Here is a 21925-nt window from a genome sequence, read left to right as displayed (position 1 = left end):
GGTCAAAAAGTTCAACTGGCCAGAAGAAAGATAGCACATACCAGGGAAGAGATTCCGCGTATAGGTGCTTATATGCCAATGCCAGAAGCCTCTGAGCCAAGATGGGTGAGCTGGAGTGCTTGGTTGCTAACGCAGAAATAGATATAGTGGGCGTAACAGAAACATGGTGGAATGGTGTGACACTGTTATTCCTGGATATAAGCTCTACAGAAAGGACAGGGATGGGCGAATTGGGGGTGGAGTAACACTGTATGTTAAAGAATGCATAGAATCCAACAAGCTAGAAAACCAGAGTCTTCCGCAGAAACTCTGTGGGTGACAATACAAGGCCTGAAAGGAAATATGTTACTAGGAATGTCCTATTGCCCTCCTGATCAAAACACTGATGGTGACTAGGAGCTGCAGAAGGAAATCAGAGAGGTGTCAAAGAGAGAAAGAGCTGTAATAATGGGGGACTTCAATTACCCAATCATAGACTTGGTAAATGCACATTCAAGTAATGACCCAAATTTCTAGATATGCTGAATGACCTAGAACAGTTGGTCATGGAACCAACCAGAGAGAAGGCGACCTTGGACTTAATCCTGAGTGGTGCCCAGGATCTGGGATGAGATGTCAGTGTTGTGGAATTTTTAGGGAACAGTGACCATAGTGTGATCCAATTCAGCATATATGTGAGGATAGAATAGCCAAGGAAGTCTCATACAGACACTTTGAGCTTCAGAAGAGGAAACTTCTCTAAAATGAGGAGTATGATGAAAAGAAAATTGAAAGGGTAAACCAAGAGAGTCACTTCACTCCAGAATGCATGGAGTTTATTTCAAACCACAATAATAGAAGTCCAGTTGGACCACCAAGTTCAGGAGGATGCCAGCATGGCTAACAAGTAGGGAAGCTATAAAAGGGAAGAAGACTTCCTTCAGAAAAATGGAAGTCCTGTGCCCAAATGAAGCCAACCAAGCTAGTAGCAGAGAATTTCATAAATCCTGTGGCACAGAGGGGATCCCATGGCCCAAATTTTGAGAACAGAAAGGAACATTTCTCTGAAATACCCACTCGGTGACTGAGGTTCTCAGACTTGGAGGTTGAAGAACTGGGTCAATTTGAAGTGATGAGAGAGTTTGTTCTAAACTGTCAGGAAAAACTAAAAATTAACAAATCACCAGGGCCAGATGGCATCCACCCAAGAGTTCGAAAGGAACTCAAATGTGAAATTGCTTATCTCCTAGTAAAAATATGTAACGTCCCTACAATCAGGCTCTGTATCAGAGGACTGGAAAGTAGCTAATGTAACTCCGGTTTTCAAAAAGGGATCCAGGGGGGATCTGGGGAACTTCAGGCCAGTTAGCTTAACTTCGGTGCCAGGTAAATGGATGGAAAACATACTTAAGGACAAAATTGTTAAACATATAGAAGAACATGCCTTGCTGAAGGAGAACCAGCATGGCTTCTGCAAGGGCAAGTCTTGCCTCACTAACCTTTTGGAGTTCTTTGAGAGTGTCAACAGGAGTGTGGATAAAGGTGATCCGGTTGACATAGTATACGTGGACTTCCAAAAAGCTTTTGACAAAGTTCCCCACGAAAGGCTCTTGAGTAAACTTAGCAGTCATGAGATAAGGGGACAGGTTCATGGGTGGATTGATAACTGGCTGAAGGACAGGAAACAGAGGGTAGGAATAAATTGAGAGTTTTCACAATGGAGGGAAATAAGAAGTGGGGTCCCCCAGGGATCTGTACTGGGACCAGTGCTCTTTAACTTGTTCACAGGGGATTGAAAATAAAAATGCTAATATTATAATGCCCTCATACATATCTATGGTGAGGCTACATTCGGAGTACTGTGTACAATTCTGGACACTGTATCTTAAGGAGGACATTACTGAACTGGAGAAAGTGCAGAAGAGGGCAACCAAGAGTATCAGGGGCCTGGAGCACCTTCCTTTTGGGGCAAGGCTACAGCATCTGGTGCTTTTTTGTTTGCAAAAGAGGGGACTACGGGGAGACAGGGAGACATGATCGAGGTATATAAAATTAAATATGGAGTAGAGAGAGAAATTTTTCTCCCTCTCCCACAACACAAGAACCAGGGGTCTTCCCATGAAACTGGTCAGGAAATTTAGGGTTGTTAAGGTTATTTAGGAAATTTAGGACCAACAAAAGGAAGTACTTTTTCACACAGCATATAATTAGTCTGTGAAATTCTATGCCACAGGATTTATGAAATTCTCTGCTACTAGCTTGGATGGCTTTAAAAGGGGCTTAGACAAATTCATGGAGGACAGGTCTATCAATGGCTACTAGTCTGGTGGCTTTAGGCCACCTCCTGTCTCAGAGGCAAGATGCCTAAATACAAGTTGCAGGGGAGCAACAGCAAGAGTGAGGGCATGCCCTCACCTCTTGCCCATGGGCTTCTCAGAGGCATCTGTTGGACCACTGTGGGCAACAGAATGCTGGATAGATAGGCATTGGGCCTGATCCAGCAGGGCTGTTCTTATGTTCTTACACAAGGCTGCAAGGTTGGGAAAGGGATGTGTCTTATTCTGAAGAACCACTGACAGGCAGAGGCGGCAATATATTGACCAACAATCCATCAACTGATCCACCAGAGTTTAAAGCAGATGGATTAATAATTGGCTACATATAGTAATTCTTATCCACATACTGCAGATAACAGACTGAGGCCCTGTCCAAGACAAAGCTTGCTTTGCTACTACCGAGTTTGCAACAGAGGTGAGATTGGGACCAGGCATGTCTCCGTCCATGGGTCAGTCTCTTACCTGCCATGCTGTTCAATGGCAGCCCTTCCGGGTGGGATGGATTGGGAAAACGAGCCGCAGGTGCAGCTCGTTCCCAGTCTTCTTGCCCTCCGCCAGAGCGGCCTCACTCTCCCTTGCCCTGCCGCGGCATTAACCCCTGGCACGCAGGCTGGTCAGGCCAGGGAACCGGTTGAATGACCAGGCCAGATCCCTGGGGTTACTACTATGGCGGGGCGAGGGAGAGCGAGACAGGTGGGGCCACACCTAGAGAGCCTGCCACTGACGGCGCTACTGATTCGTTTACTCTCCTTCCTCTCCTGCCCAACCTTCCTTCCTCTTCTCCCCTCCCAGACCCCAAAGGGAAGGCCAGGGGAACCACAGACCTGTAAATTTACGCAGCATCTCAGTGCAGGTCTCTGCCACAGTTTCATCATCGTACTTCTCCATGATCAGGGCCTCTTCCCCACAAATCCAGCCGCTAAGCACGTGGCCGTATCGTTCTGGCGGGTAGAGGACATCGAAGCTGCAGATCTTCTTGAACCACAGCTCCTCGGGGTAGGTCAGGCTCTCGCTCTCGGCCTCATCTTCCCAGACAAACTGGATGCTGTTGCACTCGGGGCTCCAGAAGGGCTCCTCAAACTCCAGGAAGATCTTGTCAGTGGTGCTGATGCCTAGCTTCTCAATGGCCAGCACCTTCTCTTCAGGCAAGTGAGGGTAGAACATGCTCTCATGGTGCTTCTTCAGGACTCCCAGCGACACGGTCACAATGACATGGTCAGCCGGGATGAATTCGCAGTCCTCGCACTCCACGAAGACGTGATAGCCCACATCTTCTTCGATGTGGTCGCTGTTGTGGTCGGCCACGTGCTCTATCTCCTTGCTGATGGACTGGTTCCAGTGGATGCACTTGACCGCCTTGTTCAGCTGGATGACCGACTCCGGGATGGAACGGGACAGGATCTCCACTATTTTCATGAAGCCGCAAGGGATGATGTGATGGGCCCCAGGGATTTCGGTCCACTCCCCAAATTCACTGAGTGAGACCTCATCCATGCTGTGGGAGCTGCTTTCACAACTTTCCACCTATGGGAAAGCAGGAAGAGAACCATGTTTTCATGAGGCTGTTCTCCTCCTCCTAGTGAGGATGTAAAACAATGATGGTGTAAATTGCTTATTTTATGGAACTCACAACGACTTTCTAAAAAGATTAGACCAGGGTTCTGAACCTTGAGCTCCCAGATGTTCCTGGACTACAACTCCCATCATCCCCAGCCACAATGGCCTCTGGCTAACATCTGGAGATCCAAGTCTGAGAACCCCTGGATTATTTATGTTTCTATTTTTACATTTATATCCCACTCTTCCTCTGAATAGCCCAGAGCAATGTACATGGCTATGTTTATCCCCACCACAACCCTGTGAGATAGGGTTAGAGCTCACAAGATTAGACACTTCACGGAGGATAGATCTATCAATGGCTAAGGACAACTAAATTGAAGCTTTGTGTACAATGGTAGTAAATGAACAGCAGATGCTGGGGGCAAGATAAACTGGAAAGGCCACCCCTCCATGCTCTGCTTGTTAACTTCCAGATCCATTTGTTGGCTGCAGTGAGAGACAGGATGCTGGGCTAGATGAAACTGGGCTTGATCCAGCAAAGCAATTAGTATGTTTTTAGAGCGAGACAAAGGGTCATACTAGGTGTGGCAGAGTAGCCATTTGTATTTTATCCACATGTCCTGTTCAAAGATAAAACAGAGATGGGGGGGGTGTCCCTAGAGAAAAGGAGCACTGGAGGACAGGAGCAAAACCTGCCTCTTCTTAGCACACTCTGCTCCACATGGCTTTGAGCTAATTTCCCCCAGTCCAGCTCTAGTAAAGGTAAAGGTAAAAGTGTGCCGTCGAGTCGGTGTCGACTCCTGGCAACCACAGAGCCCTGTGCTTTTTCTTTGGTAGAATACAGGAGGGGTTGACCATGGCCTCCTCCCACACAGTATGAGATGAGGCTTTTCAGCATCTTCCTATATCGCTGCTGCCCGATAGAGGTGTTTCCCATTGTCTGGGAAACAGACAAGCAGGGATTCGAACCGGGCAACCTCTGGCTTGCTAGTCAAGTCATTTCCCCGCTGTGCCATTAGGTGGCCCAGCTCCAGTACAGGGAGTGAATCAGGCTGAGAAAAAATTGTTGGAAGCAATGGAACATGGCAGCGTCTCAGGGCACAGGATGCAGTCCCCTTTGGGAACCTAAGCTTGGAAATCCGAAGGATGCCACCTTGAGTTCCGTGAGGCAAGAAAGGCAAAGCAGAAACACAAACAAGCAAACAAGCAAAACAGGGCAGACATATGCAAGGCCACCTCTCACATCTAGTTTAGGCCTCGAGCTGGGGAATAGTTGAACTGGATGTCTTTTTTACAGGGGGAAAGGAGACTGGTAGAATAAAGGAGCGTATTCTTATGTATGTAGCGTATGTAGCGTATCGTTTTTGTGCCAATCTTCACTGATTGGAACAAAGCATATTAATTAATTATTCATTATTATTAACAACCGCCAGTGGAGAGCAACCACTGCTCAGTGGTAAAGCATCTCCTTTGAATGAATCCTGGCATCTCAAGGTTGTAGGGGTGAATGCAGAATATGCTGCCAGTGTCCATCCGGCCCTCATGGCCCATATATTGCGACGACTCCAGGCAACCGCACAAGGCTTTATGTCCCATATCTGAGGAGGAGCTGCAGAGGACATGCTTTTTGCATGCAGAAGGCCTCACGTTTCAATGCACAACATCTTCAGCGGAGCAGGTCGGGGCAAGACCTGAAGACCCTGAGACAGGCTCTGGAGAGTGGCTCCACTGGAGAAGATGGGCCAATGGTCTCCCAGTGGAAGGGTCGCTTTACATGTTCCTAGGGTACCTACATCAGTTTTGTGGATGGTTGAGGCAAGGCATTTGCTGTAAGTAAAATATTGCTAAAGATCCATTCCTTAGTCACGTCACGGCTGGATGACTTTACATGGGGCTACCCTTGAAGAACATGCCAAAACTTCAGCTTGGGCTCTGGGTATCTGAAGGATCGCCTGCTCCTAAGGGTTTCTGCCCAACCAACAAGGTCATCAGAGGGGGCTTTGCTCCATGGGCCGACTTTGAGGGAGGCTCGATTGTTGTGCACATGGGACTGGGCCTTTTCTGTTGTGGCCCCCAGGATCTGGAATCTAATTCCAGTGGCTGCTTTTTAAAGACAACTGAAAATGCTTTTATTTGTTCAGGCTTTTACCCCTTAGGGGTTGCCAATCTCTCCTTTCTGGCTGCTCTGTTTTGGTTTTATGGCTGCTGCTTTTTGGTGTTTTTATGGTCTTAATTGATTTTAATATTTTAATATGATTTTATGGAATTTTATTGCTTTAGTAAACTGCCTTGGGATGAGTTTTATGAAAGTATATAAATTGAATCAATCAATCAAAATCAATCAATAAAATCTCGGACTAGAACTTGTGTGGCAACTCACTGTTCCAAACCTAGACTGGAAGGCATTTCATCCCAAAATAAAATCCCAGAGTTACTCTCTTACCTTAAGGTATTGCTGGATCATGGCGAGCTTCAGCCTCCTGATCGCCTCCGAGTCATCTGGATCGGCTTTGATGCGCGTGCGCACAACGTCTCGCGTGAATACACCCACGCTGTTCTTGCTCTCGGCATTGACTGGTTTACCACTCTGGAAGAACTCCTGAGTCAGGTTATAGACCTGCCCCCAAATAAGGAAGGAGAACACACAAACAAAAGGGAAGTTAACAACTCGGAGCAGCCTTGGGCCAAAGAATACAATTCCAGCTTGAGAAGGGAGCAGGGAGCTCTGCAGGAGAGAGGATGCTTGCATGCAGAAGGCCACAGGTTTGGTCCCTGGCATCTCCTTGGAAGAGGATCCAGCCGCCAGTGGTCAAGGACCGATGCCTGCCTGAGACTCTGGGAAGCCACCACCAATCAGAGCAGATGATACAGGCTAGATGGGCCAATGGGCTGAATCAGGAGAAAGCAGCTTCGTATGTTCTGTGCTGCACCCAGGTTCTCATCTATCCATTCACGATCGCCACAGTCTCTTTCCACCTCCCTCTCCAAAGCCAACCTTTTGCTTAACTCCAGTTGAGTGGAAACATCCGAAGGAAAGAAGGCAACCCCTCGTCCCCCAATCCCTGGCTCAGCCTTGTGGCCTTGAACAAGTCACTATCCCGCTGGGGGGGGGAAATATGAGAATAAAACGATCTGCATGGCAGGAGACTGGGAGCACCCACTGAGAGCTGGTGCAGCACAGTGGCTAAGAGCCTGAACCACGGCCGCACCACTTTGGCCCTCCAAGTATTTCTGGACTACAACTCCCATCACCTCCAGCCAGCAGGCAGGGATGATGGGAGTTGTAGTCCAGCAACAGCTGGAGAACTGAAGTTCTGTTGCCCTATGCTAAGTTATGAATTGGGAAGTCTCCAGTTCAAATCTCACCCCTGCCATGACATGTGGCTATTACTAAATAATACGGGCCCACCTTACTAGGTTGCTGTGAGGATTATTTATTTACTAGCATTAAGTACCCAACATTGCTCGGGCTTATGGTGCGAGTTTCTCTTTGTTATTGCATCCATATCCGTTTTGTGGATATACTACTACTTCTACTACTACTACTACTACTACTACTACTACAAATATTTATATACCGCTTTTCAAAAAGGGTTTCTAAAGCGGTTTACATAGAGAAAATACATACATACATACATACATACATACATACATAAGAACACAAATTGTAGAAAAGCCCGATCACATCTGTATAGTGTGTTCTTGAATGTTAAAAGTGCTTCACACATATTATCTCATAACTATATATATATAATCTCAGGCTTTTATATGATTGTTTCTGCTGCTGCTCTTTGAACTTTGTATTGCTTTTATGCTTGTGTTTTAAATTTTTAATCAGATTTGTTTTATATTTTTAGCTTAATATTTTAATTGTGTCTTTTTTACAATCTTGTTTTTAAATTTTGCTGTAAACCACCTTAGGATTGTTTTAATGAAAGGGGGTATATAAATTTATCAATCAATCAATCAATCAATCAATCAAATGGATTTAATTGCAACATCATAGAGCAATGATCTTCATTATTTTTTATTATTTTTTAAGTGGAGGCCATGGGGGCTGGCTTCAGTGCGAAAACCATTTCCCACTGTGGTGACCTCCACACAGTACTGTGCTCTTCTCAGTGCTGGGAAGGGGCCCCTCTTAAGAGCTCTGTGGGGGAAGCAGTGAGAAAGATGACACTTCCCAGCACTCTGTGCATGCCATCCAAAATGTTGCAGGGGCTCAAGAGGGCTCAATTTCTCTCAAAGGATCCCCACCGGCAAAGTGCTGGTGGGAACAGTCCAGGGAGACTGTGCAGAGTTCATCACAGAGCCACACCTAGGATTGATGAGAATCGCCAATGGTCCCCAGGCCTTACAATGAAGAATGCTGTCATAGAACCAGTGCTTGCTCTTGAGATCTTACATTTTGAGATGCGCTACAGAAGCAAACCAGTTCTTTAAACACCAGTTTTGCACATCAGATCCCAGACTGAACATTTTAGCATCAAATGGTGCTGCAGTTATAACATTTCCCAAGATTTTCCATCAATGCAATTCTCCTCAACCCAAACCACATCACACTGGTAATGTACCCTATCCTCCTTACACAAATCAACCACTGGGACCGGGATGGTAAATCTCACTTCTGCATCCCTGCACAACAGGTGGAGAGACAATGTTGAGATGGCTGGTAATTTGGGTGGGGGCATTTATCTGCAGGACCAGGTGAGATGACCTCGATTATGCAGCCACAGAAACATGCCAAAAGGACAGGCATTCACCACGGTTACTCGCAGAAGCACCTGGTCTCTTTCGACTCCTCCTCACTACACCACCCCACGAAATTCCACAGCCTGCACGCACACACAGGCACGCACGCCATCTCAGGAGCCAATCCCCCTTCTAGCACCCACATTTTGAAGCCACCAGCAGGCTTGCCTCAGCATAATGCTGCTCAGCTTCCCTAAGCCGCTTGCAGCCCGTAAGCAGATCACACCCTCACGAGACAAGAAAAGGCGCAACCAAATCCAGTTAGCAGCTGGCCAGAGGCTAAATAAGCCAGAGCTGTTTTTCTAGTGTGCCATGTAGAGGAAAAAGCCCCGATTCGTCCGCTTAAAACTCATGTCTGAACTCACAGGGGAGAGTCCCGTGTGAGAGAAAGAGCGCGCACAAGCCAGTGTGTGTGTGTGTGTGTGTGTGTGTGTGTGTGTACGCGCTTAAAGCAGTTGCCTGACCCTAATTCCCAGCATTTTAAGTGGCGTTGGGAATGGTCTAAGAGGATCTTGCTAATACATCTCCGAAGTACTCCCCGCTATGGGAACCTTGGGATTAAAAACAACCACCTGAAGTGCTGCAATCCTACGCATGCTTTCGGGAGCAAACCCTATTGACCTTGGCGGCATTTTCTTCCAAGGAAACGCACCCAAGACTGGGCTGCAAGTCACTCAAGACATCACGGAAACCAAGGGGAGACAGCACCGGAACTAGGCTGGGCTGCAGAAAAAACTCAGGTTCCCAACCCTGCTCAGCTTCGCAGCTCAGGGACAATTCAGCCCTCACAGGGCACTGGGTAGTAGGGCAAGGTCCTGACATTTACCGATGTGAAGCACAAAGAGGAGAAGGACACACCGCCAAAGGTTCAGGAAAGTGCCACAGACATACCACTGACAAGCCATTGGCACGGCTGCATCCTGCAGCTCCCTTTCCCATCAATTTAAGCATTTTGCATCCTGTAAATGAGGTGTCCAAAGCACCTAACAGGGTAAAACCATCCGAAAAAGAGATATACAATCTCTTTTTAAAAATTCACCTAACAGCAATAATTTAGAGCAGGGCTGCACAACTTTGGCCCCAGCTGTTTTGGACTACAACTCCCATAATCCCCACCCTCAATGGCCAATAGTCAGGGATGATGGGAGGTGTAGGCCAACATTTGCAGGAGGGCCACTGTTGTGCAGCCCTGATTTAAAGCTTTTAAGCAGCACATAAAAACAAATAATCATCAGAGAAGCAGGAAAACAAAACCCACAGAACTTAAAAACAGAAACAGAAATATTTAAACAGAAAGCGGAAACAGAAGTATTTAACCTGCAGCAGAACACTGCTAAAAAGAAAGCCAAATGGGCCTCCTGTGGCAGGGAGTTCCACATACTGGGTGCTATGACCGAAAAGGCCCTTTTGCATGTTGCCACTAACCTCACCTCACTTAACCCATAACAGGCAGCAAAACAGCAGCTCATTCCTATGTAAGGCATGAACAGGTTCTCACAGGCTGACCTTAGGTAAGTAGCTACCTCTTGGCCTAGGCATGCTTGCCTCTGCATGCATGCATATAGAAGGTTCCAAGTTCCCTTCCTAGCAGCATCTCCAAGATAGGGCTGAGAGAGACTCCTGCCTGCAACCTTGGAAAAGCTGCTGCCTGTCTGTGTAGACAACACTGAGCTAGATGGACCAATGGTGTGACTCAGTATATGGCAGCAGCCTATATTCCTATGTTCCCTTGGCCTTGAGAGGATAACATGAGATAAAGAACAGTAAAGCAACTTCATGTGTCTGAAGCATGGTCAATCAAGCCCTGAAGCATGGTCAGCAGTGTTCCCTATAACAGAGATCCCCAGATGTTTGCTGACTACAACTCCCATCATCCCCAGTCAACACTATATAGGAATCCCTGTTACAGGGAACACTGATGGTTGAGTGGGCTCAAATTCTAACCAGGAGGAGCCTATAGGGAAACCAAGAAGTCCAGCAGAGAAACCTCTTAACAGCAATAACCTACAGCAGAGAATCAGATACTGCCTGACCCTATAAAAGGTACCTCGCTACCTTGCCTGAGCAACAAGGGGACGCGGTCTCTGGTGCTGCCTCCGATAGGAGGCCGGGGGAAGTCCCCTGCCTGCAAGAGACCTGCGAGAGCTAATCAGAGCAGACATTTCTAGGCTAGAACTGATCACCGGCCTGCCTCAATATAAGGCAAATTCATGTGGCTACAGTCTGCTGGCTTCAAAGGCTTAGGAAAACAGGAGGTGCACGTAGCGTTTCTCTTCCACCCTCTGTGTGTCACATGGCCGCTGCTCCTAACCTCCTTAGCTACAAACCTCGTTGTATAAATCACTGAATTCTTCAACCACATCTTTCGGGATTCTTTGACCGTTGTTGGTGAGGTGATATGCCACCCCATTCTTGGAGTAGAGGCTGATACGGCCCACGCTCCTCTCGCCTTCGGTCGTCTCTTCCAGTAAGCCATTATCTTCTGCTAGATGATAGACTGGATTTCCATTTGAACCATGGATCCACGTAGCTCCCAGTTCAAAAGTAGCGTTTTCTGCAAAGGGGGGGGGGGAGGAAAGAGAAAGGTCCAAGTCAGAAAAGCTGAAAATATCTCTCTCTCTCTCTCTCTCTCTCTCACACACACACACACACACACACACACACATACACACATACACACACACAAAGACTCAAAGATGGAGACAAGTGCCAGTCAGATTTCATGGAGGGGAGCAGCCAATCAGACACGGCGACTCCTCTCTCACCTGTACTTCTACATAAAGTGCGATGAGGGGTGGACCTCCGGCTCATTTGCTCCTCACACCAGCACGTGGAGCTTGGAAGTAGACATCCAAAAGCGGGGGGGGGGGGGGGCGCGGCCGTTATCTTGACTCCAGAAACAAGCAGGCAACATTGCCTCACCAGAAAACTGGCCACTGGTCCGACGAGCCTAGAACTGCTTACTCAGACTGGCTGCGCTTCTCCAAGGACTTAGGGAGGCAGGGATCTTTCCCAGTCCTGTGCTCGAGATCTTTTTTATTTGAAGTCGCCAGGCACCATAGGAAACTGCCATATACGGAGTCAGACCATAGGTCCATCTAGCTCAGTAGTGTCTTCACAGACTGGCAGCGGCTTCTCCAAGGTTGCAGGCAGGAATAAGAACAGCCCTGCTGGATCAGGCCCAAGGCCCATCTAGTCCAGCATCCTGTTTCACAGAGTAGCCCACCAAGAATCTCTCTCAGCCCTATCTTGGAGATGCTGCCAGGGAGGGAACCTGGAACCTAGATGTTCTTCCCAGAGCAGCTCCATCCCCTGTGGGGAATATTTTACAGTGCTGCTCACACTTCTAGTCTCCCATTCAAATGCAACCAGAGCAGACCCTGCTTAGCTAAGGGGACAAATCCTGCTTGCTACCAGCAGACCAGCTCTCCTTCAAACCCTCCAGCGTCCAAACAAAGCACACACTCCTCCTCAAGTGAGGACCCAGAGGTCAGTGGGAGCGCACACAGCCAACCATGCCCTCCTTGGCATCCCCACTGAATGCCACTGAAGCATGAGCTTCAGCCCGCTTCGTGGAGACATAATGAGACTGACTCCAACTCCCATGCAAATGCATGCACACAGCAACGCTTCCCTCCTTTTTATTGGCTAGCTTCTCCTCTGGCCCTATGTACAGCTGCTATTTCAACGCAAGGAAGCTTTAAAAGTGGGTTGCCACGATCAATGTGCAGGGGAAAGGACTGTTTGGGCTTTGTTTTGCCCAAGGAGGTCCTGGCATCCCCAAATCAAGATCCTCGCTTAATAAACGGGAACATCTGCTGACTCTTCCAGATGCCCACAACAATCCTTGCCTTGCAGAGATGCTGTGGAGCAGGGTCGATGTGATTAAGTTAAAGATAACGGGCATCAACCACTTGAGAGGATTAAGCTCTTACAGAAGCATCAAGAACAAAGGCAGATCATTCATGCTTCAGCCAAACGAACAAAGCAGCAGTTCAGAATGTAAGCAAGGAAGGGCTGGAAATATAGCCCACACCACCTGTATATTTAGCAACTCATTAACCAAACATTAGGCAAAGCAGATGAGACTGGAGTAAGTGTGTGATGTGAACAGTGGGACGTTAACCACATCTTTTAACACAGAAACTCAGTTGTGACTTAAAAGGTCCCTTGGAGGCCACACACACACACACACACACTGTATATCTTATACATATAAAGTGTCACATTACCACCCTCTCTCCCCCATAAATGCACTGCCTGTGAAATGTTACAGCTAACCACAGCGACAACATGGGTATTTTATCCAGCAGCTGAAATTGCCTATTTCCATTCATGTTTTCGTCTTGCTCTCCTCCTTTTTTGCAAAGCTGTGAACAGCTTCCTGAGGAATGCAACAAAAGGCAGAGCAGGGCCTTCTTCCAGAGCTGCCTTCTTATCAGGCTAGAATAAGGCATCTGGACACACATGGGAGCAGTGTTTCCCATGAAGAGTGCGCATCTCACACATTCCTTGATGTCTGCTCAATTAATTTTAGATTCCGCTCAGGTTGAATCAGGAAGGCCCCATTCTGAATGCATGTCTGCACACACTGCCTTGATACTGCCACCCAGAACAAAACTCATTCCACACACAGATGAAAACAATTCGAGAGAACACTGCATGGGAGGGAACTGAAGGGGAAGACAAACATCTCCCACAGCAGGGTAGTGGGATTTCAACCTGCTGAGAAGCTGCTGGGGAAATGGGAAGGCCATGGCCTGGAGGGTGCAGACAGCAGGAATGCCCCTGTCTGTGAGTTCAGTTAGAGACCAATTCAGTTAGACGTGTGAGGGAAGTTATTTTCCTTTATTGTATTGCTTGAATCTGAGTTGCCTGGCTAATGATAAACTCTTACAATCTGCTTTATGAAGAGACAACTGTTCTTATTGCATACAAGAATTTTTATTTAATCTAATAATAAACCCTTGTTGGTGAAGTGTGCTACTCTTCATTTTGGGTGTGCCTTAGTTGCACACCTCCAGAGGCCTAGGAATGCTCAGCCCCTTCTAGGGAGGGTTTTGACACTAAAACAAGGGGTCATACCATGAAACTGATTGCCAAGAAATTTAGGACCGACAAAAGGAAGTACTTTTTATAACATAATTAACCTATGGAATTCTCTGCCACAAGATGTAGTGACAGCCACCAGCCTGGATGGCTTTAGGATGGGCTTAGATACACTCATGGAGTACAAATATATCAATGGCTACTAGTCTATAGGCCATCTCCAGCCGAAGAGGCAAGATGCCTCTAAATACCAGTTGCAGGCAACAACAGCAGGAGAGAATGCATGCCTTCAGCTCTTGCCTGTGGGCTTTCTAGAGGTATCTGGTGGGCCACTATGCAAAACAGGATGCTGGACTAGATAGATTTTGGGCTGATCCAGCAGGGCTGTTCTTCTGTCTACACAGACTGGCAATGGTTTCTCCAGGGTTGCAGGCAGGAGTCTCTCCCAGCCCTATCTGGAGATGCCAGGGAAGGAACTTGGAATCTTCTGCATGCAAGCATGCAGATGCTCTTCCTAAAGCAGCCCCATCCCTTAAAGAGAATATATTACAGTGCTCACACCTTTAGTCTCCCATTAATATGCAACTAGGGCAAACCCTGCTTAACAAAAAGGGACAATTCATGCTTGCTACCACAAGACCAGATCTCCTCCCCTCATTAAGGGAACAGTAGTGCTCCTGCATTGCTTTCACTCACGGCAAAGGGGCTCGCACAAGAGAACATCCCAGTGCATTTTGAGCTATATTAATTCATGTGTGGGTGGGAATGCCAACTGGGCCTTCCACCCAAGTTACTGTGAGAACAAGGAATTCTGTCCAAAGAACTAACGCCTGGATTCATGCAGGACTGTGAAGTGCACAAAACACTGGTCTCACAAGCCCCTGGTCACGCAAAAGGGAGGAAGGATACAACATTGGCATGAGAAATCTAGAGAATCGTGCCATTTTTCTAGACTCCAAGCCATTCACATGCAGACAAACCCCAGCTCTCTCTATATAAAATCACAACCAGGAAATGTGCTGCAGGTGTGTTGACTGACGTGATGGCCCCCAAAGGGTTTGGTATATTGAGTACTTCCCTCCTGTCTGGCAGAGCATGCTGCTATGGGGGCTATTTTGGACATTGCCGATCAGCAGTCCATCATCCACTTCCCTTTCGAAGGCCCTTGCCAAGTCTCAGTAGCGTGTGCAACTCTCCATCAAAAGACCGGATGCAGGACTTGTCAGGCATCCTTTTCCATCCGTTTCCCTCCCAAAAGCTTGTACGGTGGCCGGTTTTTAATTTACTGCTGTGTGTTTATCAACTGGGCTGTAATGTATGATGTCACAAATGGCCTAAACAAGAAGGAAGAGGGTGACAGCTAGAGCCCACCCACCCCCCAGCCCCGCTTAATAAAAGAGCACAGACATAGCCAAAAATAAAAGCCAGCTCATTGAAACGAGGAAAGCTATTCAGTATGGCAAAGGAAGTCATTTACAGCACGGTCAGGACATATTCTACCCCAAGTTCATCTGGTGCAAACTCATCTACACTGGAAAGAGCTGGCTCAGTGCAATCTTGCATTTGAAAACTTCGTGTGGAGAGTTCTGGATGTTAACAGAGAAAGCATGGTGCAGCTAAACCACAGTTATCTGCTGGAGATGCTCTTAAACATTCAAGCCCCAACATCCTCATGAGCTGAGAACAGGCAGGACTGACGCTAAACAGGTCTAGGCTGTGTGGAAACCATCAGAAAGCTGTCCGTGCTTTTCAGAGAGAGAGCAAGAGAGAGAGAGTAGGTAGAGGCTGGACACATAACTAAATAAAATGGTTTGGAGCCAAATTATCATGGGCAGCATCCCACTTCTACAATGGGATTTTCCCACCTTACTTTATTGCTGCAGCCCCCTACATCCCCTGAACGTTCTCTTCTGGTTTTCAGAAGACTCTCCAAAATAGTGTGTGATGTGGCCAGGCAGGTGGCGGTGGAAATCAGCAGAAAGCAGAGACCTGCCTTTTCACAAGTAGACGTGTCTGAGATAAAAACTGTAAAGGTCCTTTCATACGGAGAGGTGCTCTAGAAAATAATTCCCTACTACTTTTTAAAAGGCACAAGACCAAAGTAGAACCTGGGAACCTGATGATGTGGTAGAATTGGCTTATAGAGGCTTTTCATCTTGATGAAAACATCCAGTCCCATTTTTGACACCGCATACTTTCCTTTTCTCCCAAATAGAAATTTTGCTAACCCTAGCAAATAGCTATTAAGCACAACAGCTGTGGAACCTCCAGGCTCAGAGGCAGTAAGGCTCTGAACACCAGATGCTAGAGACAAGCAGGGAAAGCCTATTGACCTTCATGCCCTGTTTAAGAGCTTGCTAGAGCCAACTAGCTTACTCCTGTTAGAAACTGAACACTGGACCAGATGAAGTTTAGGTCTAATCCAGCGGGGCAATTTTTATAATCCAATGCCAAGCCCTGCCAAAAGAGGGTATCCACAGGCAGTTTCCTTACCAAACTTCACGCTTTGTACTCTGCCTCCGATTCGGTCAGACGCTTCGAGGACAGTCACATCTGTGAAACCGTTTTCCAGGAGAGTTTTTGTCGCCGAAAGGCCTGCAAGCCCCGCGCCGATAACTACTATTCGCGGCTGTCGTTTTTTCCGTAGGCCACTACTAAGAGGATCATCAGTGCTGTCTGCAGATATTTCACTACTTTGCATGCCGTCCAAGCTCTCTTTCTAAGGAACCTGCTGAGAAAAACACACAGAGACCGGTTCAAAGCATTCGACTGGCAAGCCTTTCTCTTTCTGAAGATCCCTTTCTTCCCCTGCCCCAGCAGAGTAATAAATTCTGGAGAAATGGAGTTCAAGGACTGGCAGATCTGAAAATAAGAGGCAAGTCACCTAAATGGGACACACACTGAAAGGGGACACAAAGGCAGCCTGGAATATAAATGTTTCTGACCCTGGAGGATGAAAGATTTGGAGGATATAAATGCCTCCACCCGCTCATCAGAGAAGACATTTTCAGAAGATTCACAGGGTTTTTGACTCTATGCTTCTTTTTATAGTCTTGCATAACCCACTGAGATGGTAATTTTGCGGTAAAGAAAAACCAAGACACCACACACACACCACACACACACACACTTGGATCCACATCACACTCTGTGAAAACCTGCTGACCAAAGAAATGATTCAGCCTTGCTTCTGCTTCTCTGGCAACCACAAAACATGAGCTTCAGGACCTAAAGGTAAGGGGCTAGGCCTGGCTTCTAATGCAAAGAAACAAGATATGAAACATTGAGGGCCCATTCCCAGGTGATGCATTTTAAATGTGTAACTAACTCTGTTCCCACTTCTTTTTTTTTAATTTTAAGAATGCATATCCCCCTCCTTCTGCAGTGGCGAAGCCCCTGCTCTGCTTTCAAGGAGTCCCAGATTCAATCCCTGACAACCCCAGGGAGGGCTGGGAAAGACCCTCCTTTGCCTGAAACCCTGAGGAGGTCCTGCCTGCCGGTGAGCAAGATGGACCACCAGTCTGGCTGGCGAGCGCCAGCTTCACGTGTGCACATAATATGAGGAATATCTGCATCATAAAGGCATTCTCTGCAGGGGGCCAATAGGCTCTGGCCACCTGCTGCGTGCACACCTGGCTTGTCTCTGCACAGTGCAGGATAAGGACAGAGAGACACATTGGGGTGCAAGTTGCTTTCCTCCATCCCTTTACTTCAGAAGAGGAGCGCTACTAAAGCAATGGAGATTACTCTACAATGGCTGCGCTGCAGAAGTTTTGAAGAGGGCCATGGAGGACTAGTTGCTGCTGGGAATGCAAAGGCTTGGCCCGTCCAACTCTACGATGCTATGTCAGGTGCACACCGGTGTCACCACAGCACAACGAGGGGCACGAAAACCAAGAGAGACAGGAGGTTAGGCAGCCAGGGTGAACCCGGTGCAGGAATACAACAAGCGAAACAGCGCAACCGAGCGTGATGGGAGGTTGCTACTCAGAGACGTAAGGAGAGCAAAAGCCAGTTGCTGCCAAGGAAAGGTCCAAGTGATGAAGTTTGACACGAAAGGTCCCAAGACATAGGAAGCTGCCATATACTGAGTCAGACCATTGGTCTATCTAGCCCAGTATTGTCTTCACAGACTGGCAGCGGCTTCTCCAAGGTTGCAGGCAGGAATCTCTCTCAGCCCTATCTTGGAGATGCCAGGGAAGGAACTTGGAGCCTAGATGCTCTTCCCAGAGCAGCTCCATCCCCTGAGGGGAATATCTGACAGTGATCACACATCAAGTCTCCCATTCATATGCAACCAGGGTGGACCCTGCTTAGCTAAGGGGAAAAGTCATGCTGGCTACCACAAGACCAGCTCTCCTTTCCAGACAGCAGCACCCAAATCAATTTCTTATTCACAAGCAGGTAATTTGGGACTCCAGTAGGGTGGGCCGAAAGAACCCACTCACATCATCATGTGGGGTGGGTGGGTGGGTGCATGATGGTGTGATAACATCAGGAGGTGTTGCACTGAACTTGGCCAGGCCCATATGGATTTGTTTATTTTATTTAACACATTTGTATGGATGGGCCTACAGCCTCATTGCCCTGGTGAGCTACAGGTATTGCCTGCCATGTACCTCTTCCTCCCTCCACAAATCTTGCACTAACCCCCTTTCCCTCACCCCAGATGACTGGTTCCAGCTGGCAGTGGGGCTTGGCCAACATTTTCAAAAACTGCACTTAAGTGCTTTGTGCGCTGTGCCCTTTGCAAGCATTACTTAAGCCATCCACAATTCCAGCTGGACTCCTCTTCAGTTATGATTAGCAGGGTCTTTTGAAACAGAGGGGTTGAGGTTACAGGACCAAGGCACTAATGTGGCCAGTAAGGGAACATCCGGCTAAAGCTACCATTGGGGCTGCACCACATCTCCAGTCACACAGTTGGGGGGCCACAGTGGGGTGGCCCGCAGTGGTAGAGCACTTGCTTTGCACGCCAAGATCCTGGGTTCTCCACCTGCAAAAGACCAAACAGCAGGCAATGGCAAAGGCATCTCTTTGCCTGCGACCCTGGAGGACCACTGCTACTCAGAGCAGACAATACTTGGCTAGATAAGCCAACAGTCTGACTCAGTATAATACAGCTTCATCCTGGGATCAGGGTCAACAAGGGCAAGGGGTGACTGCGCCCCCAACTCTCCTCCTCACATCACTACCCGTTGCATCCAGTGGTTTAGGGCAGTGTTTCTCAACTGCCGGTCCACGGACCGGGACCGGTCCGCAAGGCATTGGGTGCCGGTCCATGAGGCATCACTAATAAAAATCACCCCTAAAAAGACAATTTTGGACCGGGGGGGGGGGGTTTTCTCCAGAGCTCATTTCCAGGCAGCCCTTGCAGCTGGATAACGTTCATTTCACTTCCTCAAAATGAATATTATCCAGCAGCGAGGGCTGCCTGGAAATGCTCTCCAGAGAGCTGACCAAAATTGTTTTTGGAGGGGGCGTGCCTGGGGGTGGGGGTGAGGGGAGTGACCCCCTTATTAACTGCTGGTCCGGGAAACTGCGCTGGTCCGTACTGGTCCATGCCTCCAGAAACGTTGAGAAACACTGGTTTAGGGCAAAGTTCTTGAAATGCTAGGAGATGAGGAGAGCTGATAAAGCCACGGCACTGAGCCTCCCGGCTGATTCCAGAGGCAAAGCACCAACCCTCCCCACCCCAATCAGCACAGTGCATGAGAAAGTGTCTTCCCTTGCCCAGCAGTGTCTTGAAAAGACACACTATGACAACGGTTCAGCAAATGAGAGGAAAAGGCAGTCAGCTCCTCGGTTAAGACACCACCCCTTATCAAGCTCACCATGTCAATCTGTGGGGGGGTGGGGGGGTGGAGGCAAACATGTGGCCCTAAAAAAAGGCCTAAACTTCTAAAACAAGACAAATGGCATCTAAGTAAGGGTATGATAGTGCCAGAGAGCCAGGAGTATTTCAGGATCAAATTATACAGTGTGCAAAGGTTATAAAATAAGTACATAAAGAGGGTCATATAGTGACCGAAAACCCTCAGCAATTCTGCTTGAGCTTAGAATATCATTCCATCTAAGAGCTCTCCTGGTCAATCTGCTTTAAGAATTAGGGGAGGGCAGCAAGCTCAGGAATCCTCTCGCTCCGAGAGACCCAGAGGCAGCTAGAAACTGCTCAGCAGTAAGTGTGGCTGCACAGGAAGCCCAACCAGTCTTGCAACCTGTCACAGCTCATCTATATACTATTGTATTTGTGGTGGTAAATCCTCCCATGCTGATTGGCTGAGCTGTTGGGACAGTGTGGAACATTCATGAAATTCCAACTACTCAGGAAACAGATCCGCCAGAATGTTTGCAGTCCAGTTTCCGCAAGGGAGGGGAAAGTTGTCAGTTTGGCTAGGATTAAAATTTAACACGGGTCTTAACAGCTGGAGCTATGTGGGGCCGGCTGAGCAATGGAAAAATAGTCCTGGTTGGTAGAAAAGCCAGGAGCTAAGGCAGCAGAACAAAAGGTACAGAATTGACAAATAAGTTAGAAAAAGGACCCTGAGGAAAATGGCAGAAGCGATGGGGCATTAAGAGTGAGCAGAAGGGCTTAGGAGGAGATGTGTGCATGTACCAGGGGATAAGAAAGAGGTAGGAATGAGTGTGGCTACAGGATGTGGGACAAGAAGCATAAACCCAAGAAAACAATGGTGGAGGGAAGATGCGGAAAGGAAAAGCCCTGGCCAAAATTTCACATCAGAAGTAGGGGCAGGAAGGAAGTGAGAAGATAAGGGAGCTCTGGAGGGCTGGGGTTGTGAGTCACAGAGGCGATGTAGTTGCTAAGTCTCTAGATCAGGGGTGTCAAACTGTGGCCTTTCAGCTGTTGTTGCCCTACAACTCCCAGCATCCCCAGTCACAGTGTCCAGTAGCCAGGGACAACGGGAGTTGTAGGCCAAGAACAGCTGGAGGGCTGCAGTTTGACACTCCTGCTCTAGTTACTGAACAGGATCCTGTACTTCTAGAAGGGAGATCCTACCAGTGTTTGCTTCTGCCAGTGCAGCATTGTGGCTTGGCAGCTCTAAAGGTAAAGGAGGCAGAATGGGAACCAAGAAACAATAGGGTAGTGATTTGACTTAACCATCTAGTTCTCTGGCAGCAGGCTGCTAGTCTAGAATAGAAGAACAGAAGAACAGCCCCGCTGGATCAGGTCCAAGGCCCATCTAGTCCAGCATCCTGTTTCACACAGTGGCCCACCAGATGCCTCTAAGAAGCTCACAGGCAGGAGGCATGCCCTCCCTCCGGCTGTTACTCCTGCCTCTGAGGCTGGTGGTGGCCTATAGCCCTCCTACTAGTAGCTGATGATAGACCTCCTCTCCATGAAGTTATCCAAGCCCCTCTTAAAGTCATCCAGACTGTTGGCTGTCACCACATCTTGTGACAGAGAATTCCACAAGTTGATTATGTGTTGTGTGAAAAAAATACTTCCATTCGCTGGTCCTAAATTTCCCGGATACTTCCGTTTGCTGGTCCTAAATTTCCAGGCAGTCAATTTCATGGGATGACCCCTGGTTCTACTGTTATGTGAGAGGGAGAAGAATTTCTTTCTATCCACTTTCTCCAGTCCATGCATGATTTTATAGACCTCTATCACGTCTCCCCGCAGTCGTCTTTTTTTCTACTAAACTAAATAGCCCCAGGTGTTGTAGTCTTGCCTCATAAGAAAGGTGCTCTAGGCCCCTGATCATCTCGGTTGCCCTCTTCTGTACCTTTTCCAGTTTCTGCACCTTTCCCACCTTATCAGTAAATTTGATTTTACAACCAGGCATGAACATGTGGTAGGCGGTGGATTATAGGGCAGGTGATGGTTTTGATCCACATTTAGCAAGTAATGCTTTCTAGGCATCACTTATTGAGCATGTATCTATAGGTGCAAGAGTGGGTTCTGGTACGTACTCCCCCCCCCCAGGCAATTCAACCCCCTTGGATTGCTTTGGGGACTATGGTTGGTTCACAATACACCAAGCCTCAGAGGCGGAATATGGCCTGTTGTGACTAAACCAAACTCCAGTGATCCCTTTGGGCATGGGAGAGGGAGGAAAAGTGCACAAATATTCCCTTTCTCCTCCCACTCACCACTCACCCCACCCCTATCCCCACACTCTCTCAGGCCTGGGGTGAGACACTGCAATGGAGAAAATGGAGGGCTAAGCAGCAGTTCTCCCACACTGCCTCTCTCTACTTTGCTGCTTCTCTGACATTTCATTGAC

The 21925-nt window shown here is 47.9% G+C and overlaps 1 protein-coding gene across 7 annotated transcripts in view; it reads right to left on the bottom strand.

The window, feature by feature from the left end:
• Positions 1-21925, bottom strand: part of SMOX (spermine oxidase) — a 75178-nt gene that overhangs the window by 11219 nt on the left and 42034 nt on the right. For 4 of the 7 annotated variants that reach the window (XM_053257629.1, XM_053257626.1, XM_053257624.1 and 1 more), the window contains 4 exons: positions 16170-16407; positions 10955-11181; positions 6319-6492; positions 3140-3839 (listed from right to left, as the gene is read on the bottom strand). In XM_053257629.1, the coding sequence (XP_053113604.1) occupies positions 3140-3839; positions 6319-6492; positions 10955-11181; positions 16170-16377 (1309 nt within the window). In that variant the 5' untranslated portion in view covers positions 16378-16407. Of the gene's footprint in view, positions 1-1478; positions 1650-3139; positions 3840-6318; positions 6493-10954; positions 11182-16169; positions 16408-21925 lie in introns of all 7 variants that reach the window. The other 3 variants (XM_053257625.1, XM_053257628.1, XR_008308979.1) reach the window with 2 other exon arrangements.

The sequence above is a fragment of the Hemicordylus capensis genome, chromosome 5, assembly GCF_027244095.1.
Source record: "Hemicordylus capensis ecotype Gifberg chromosome 5, rHemCap1.1.pri, whole genome shotgun sequence".
Taxonomy (NCBI): Eukaryota; Metazoa; Chordata; class Lepidosauria; order Squamata; family Cordylidae; genus Hemicordylus; species Hemicordylus capensis.
The sequence above is the reverse complement of the archived record's forward strand: the minus strand, read 5'-3'. Positions and strand labels throughout refer to the sequence as shown.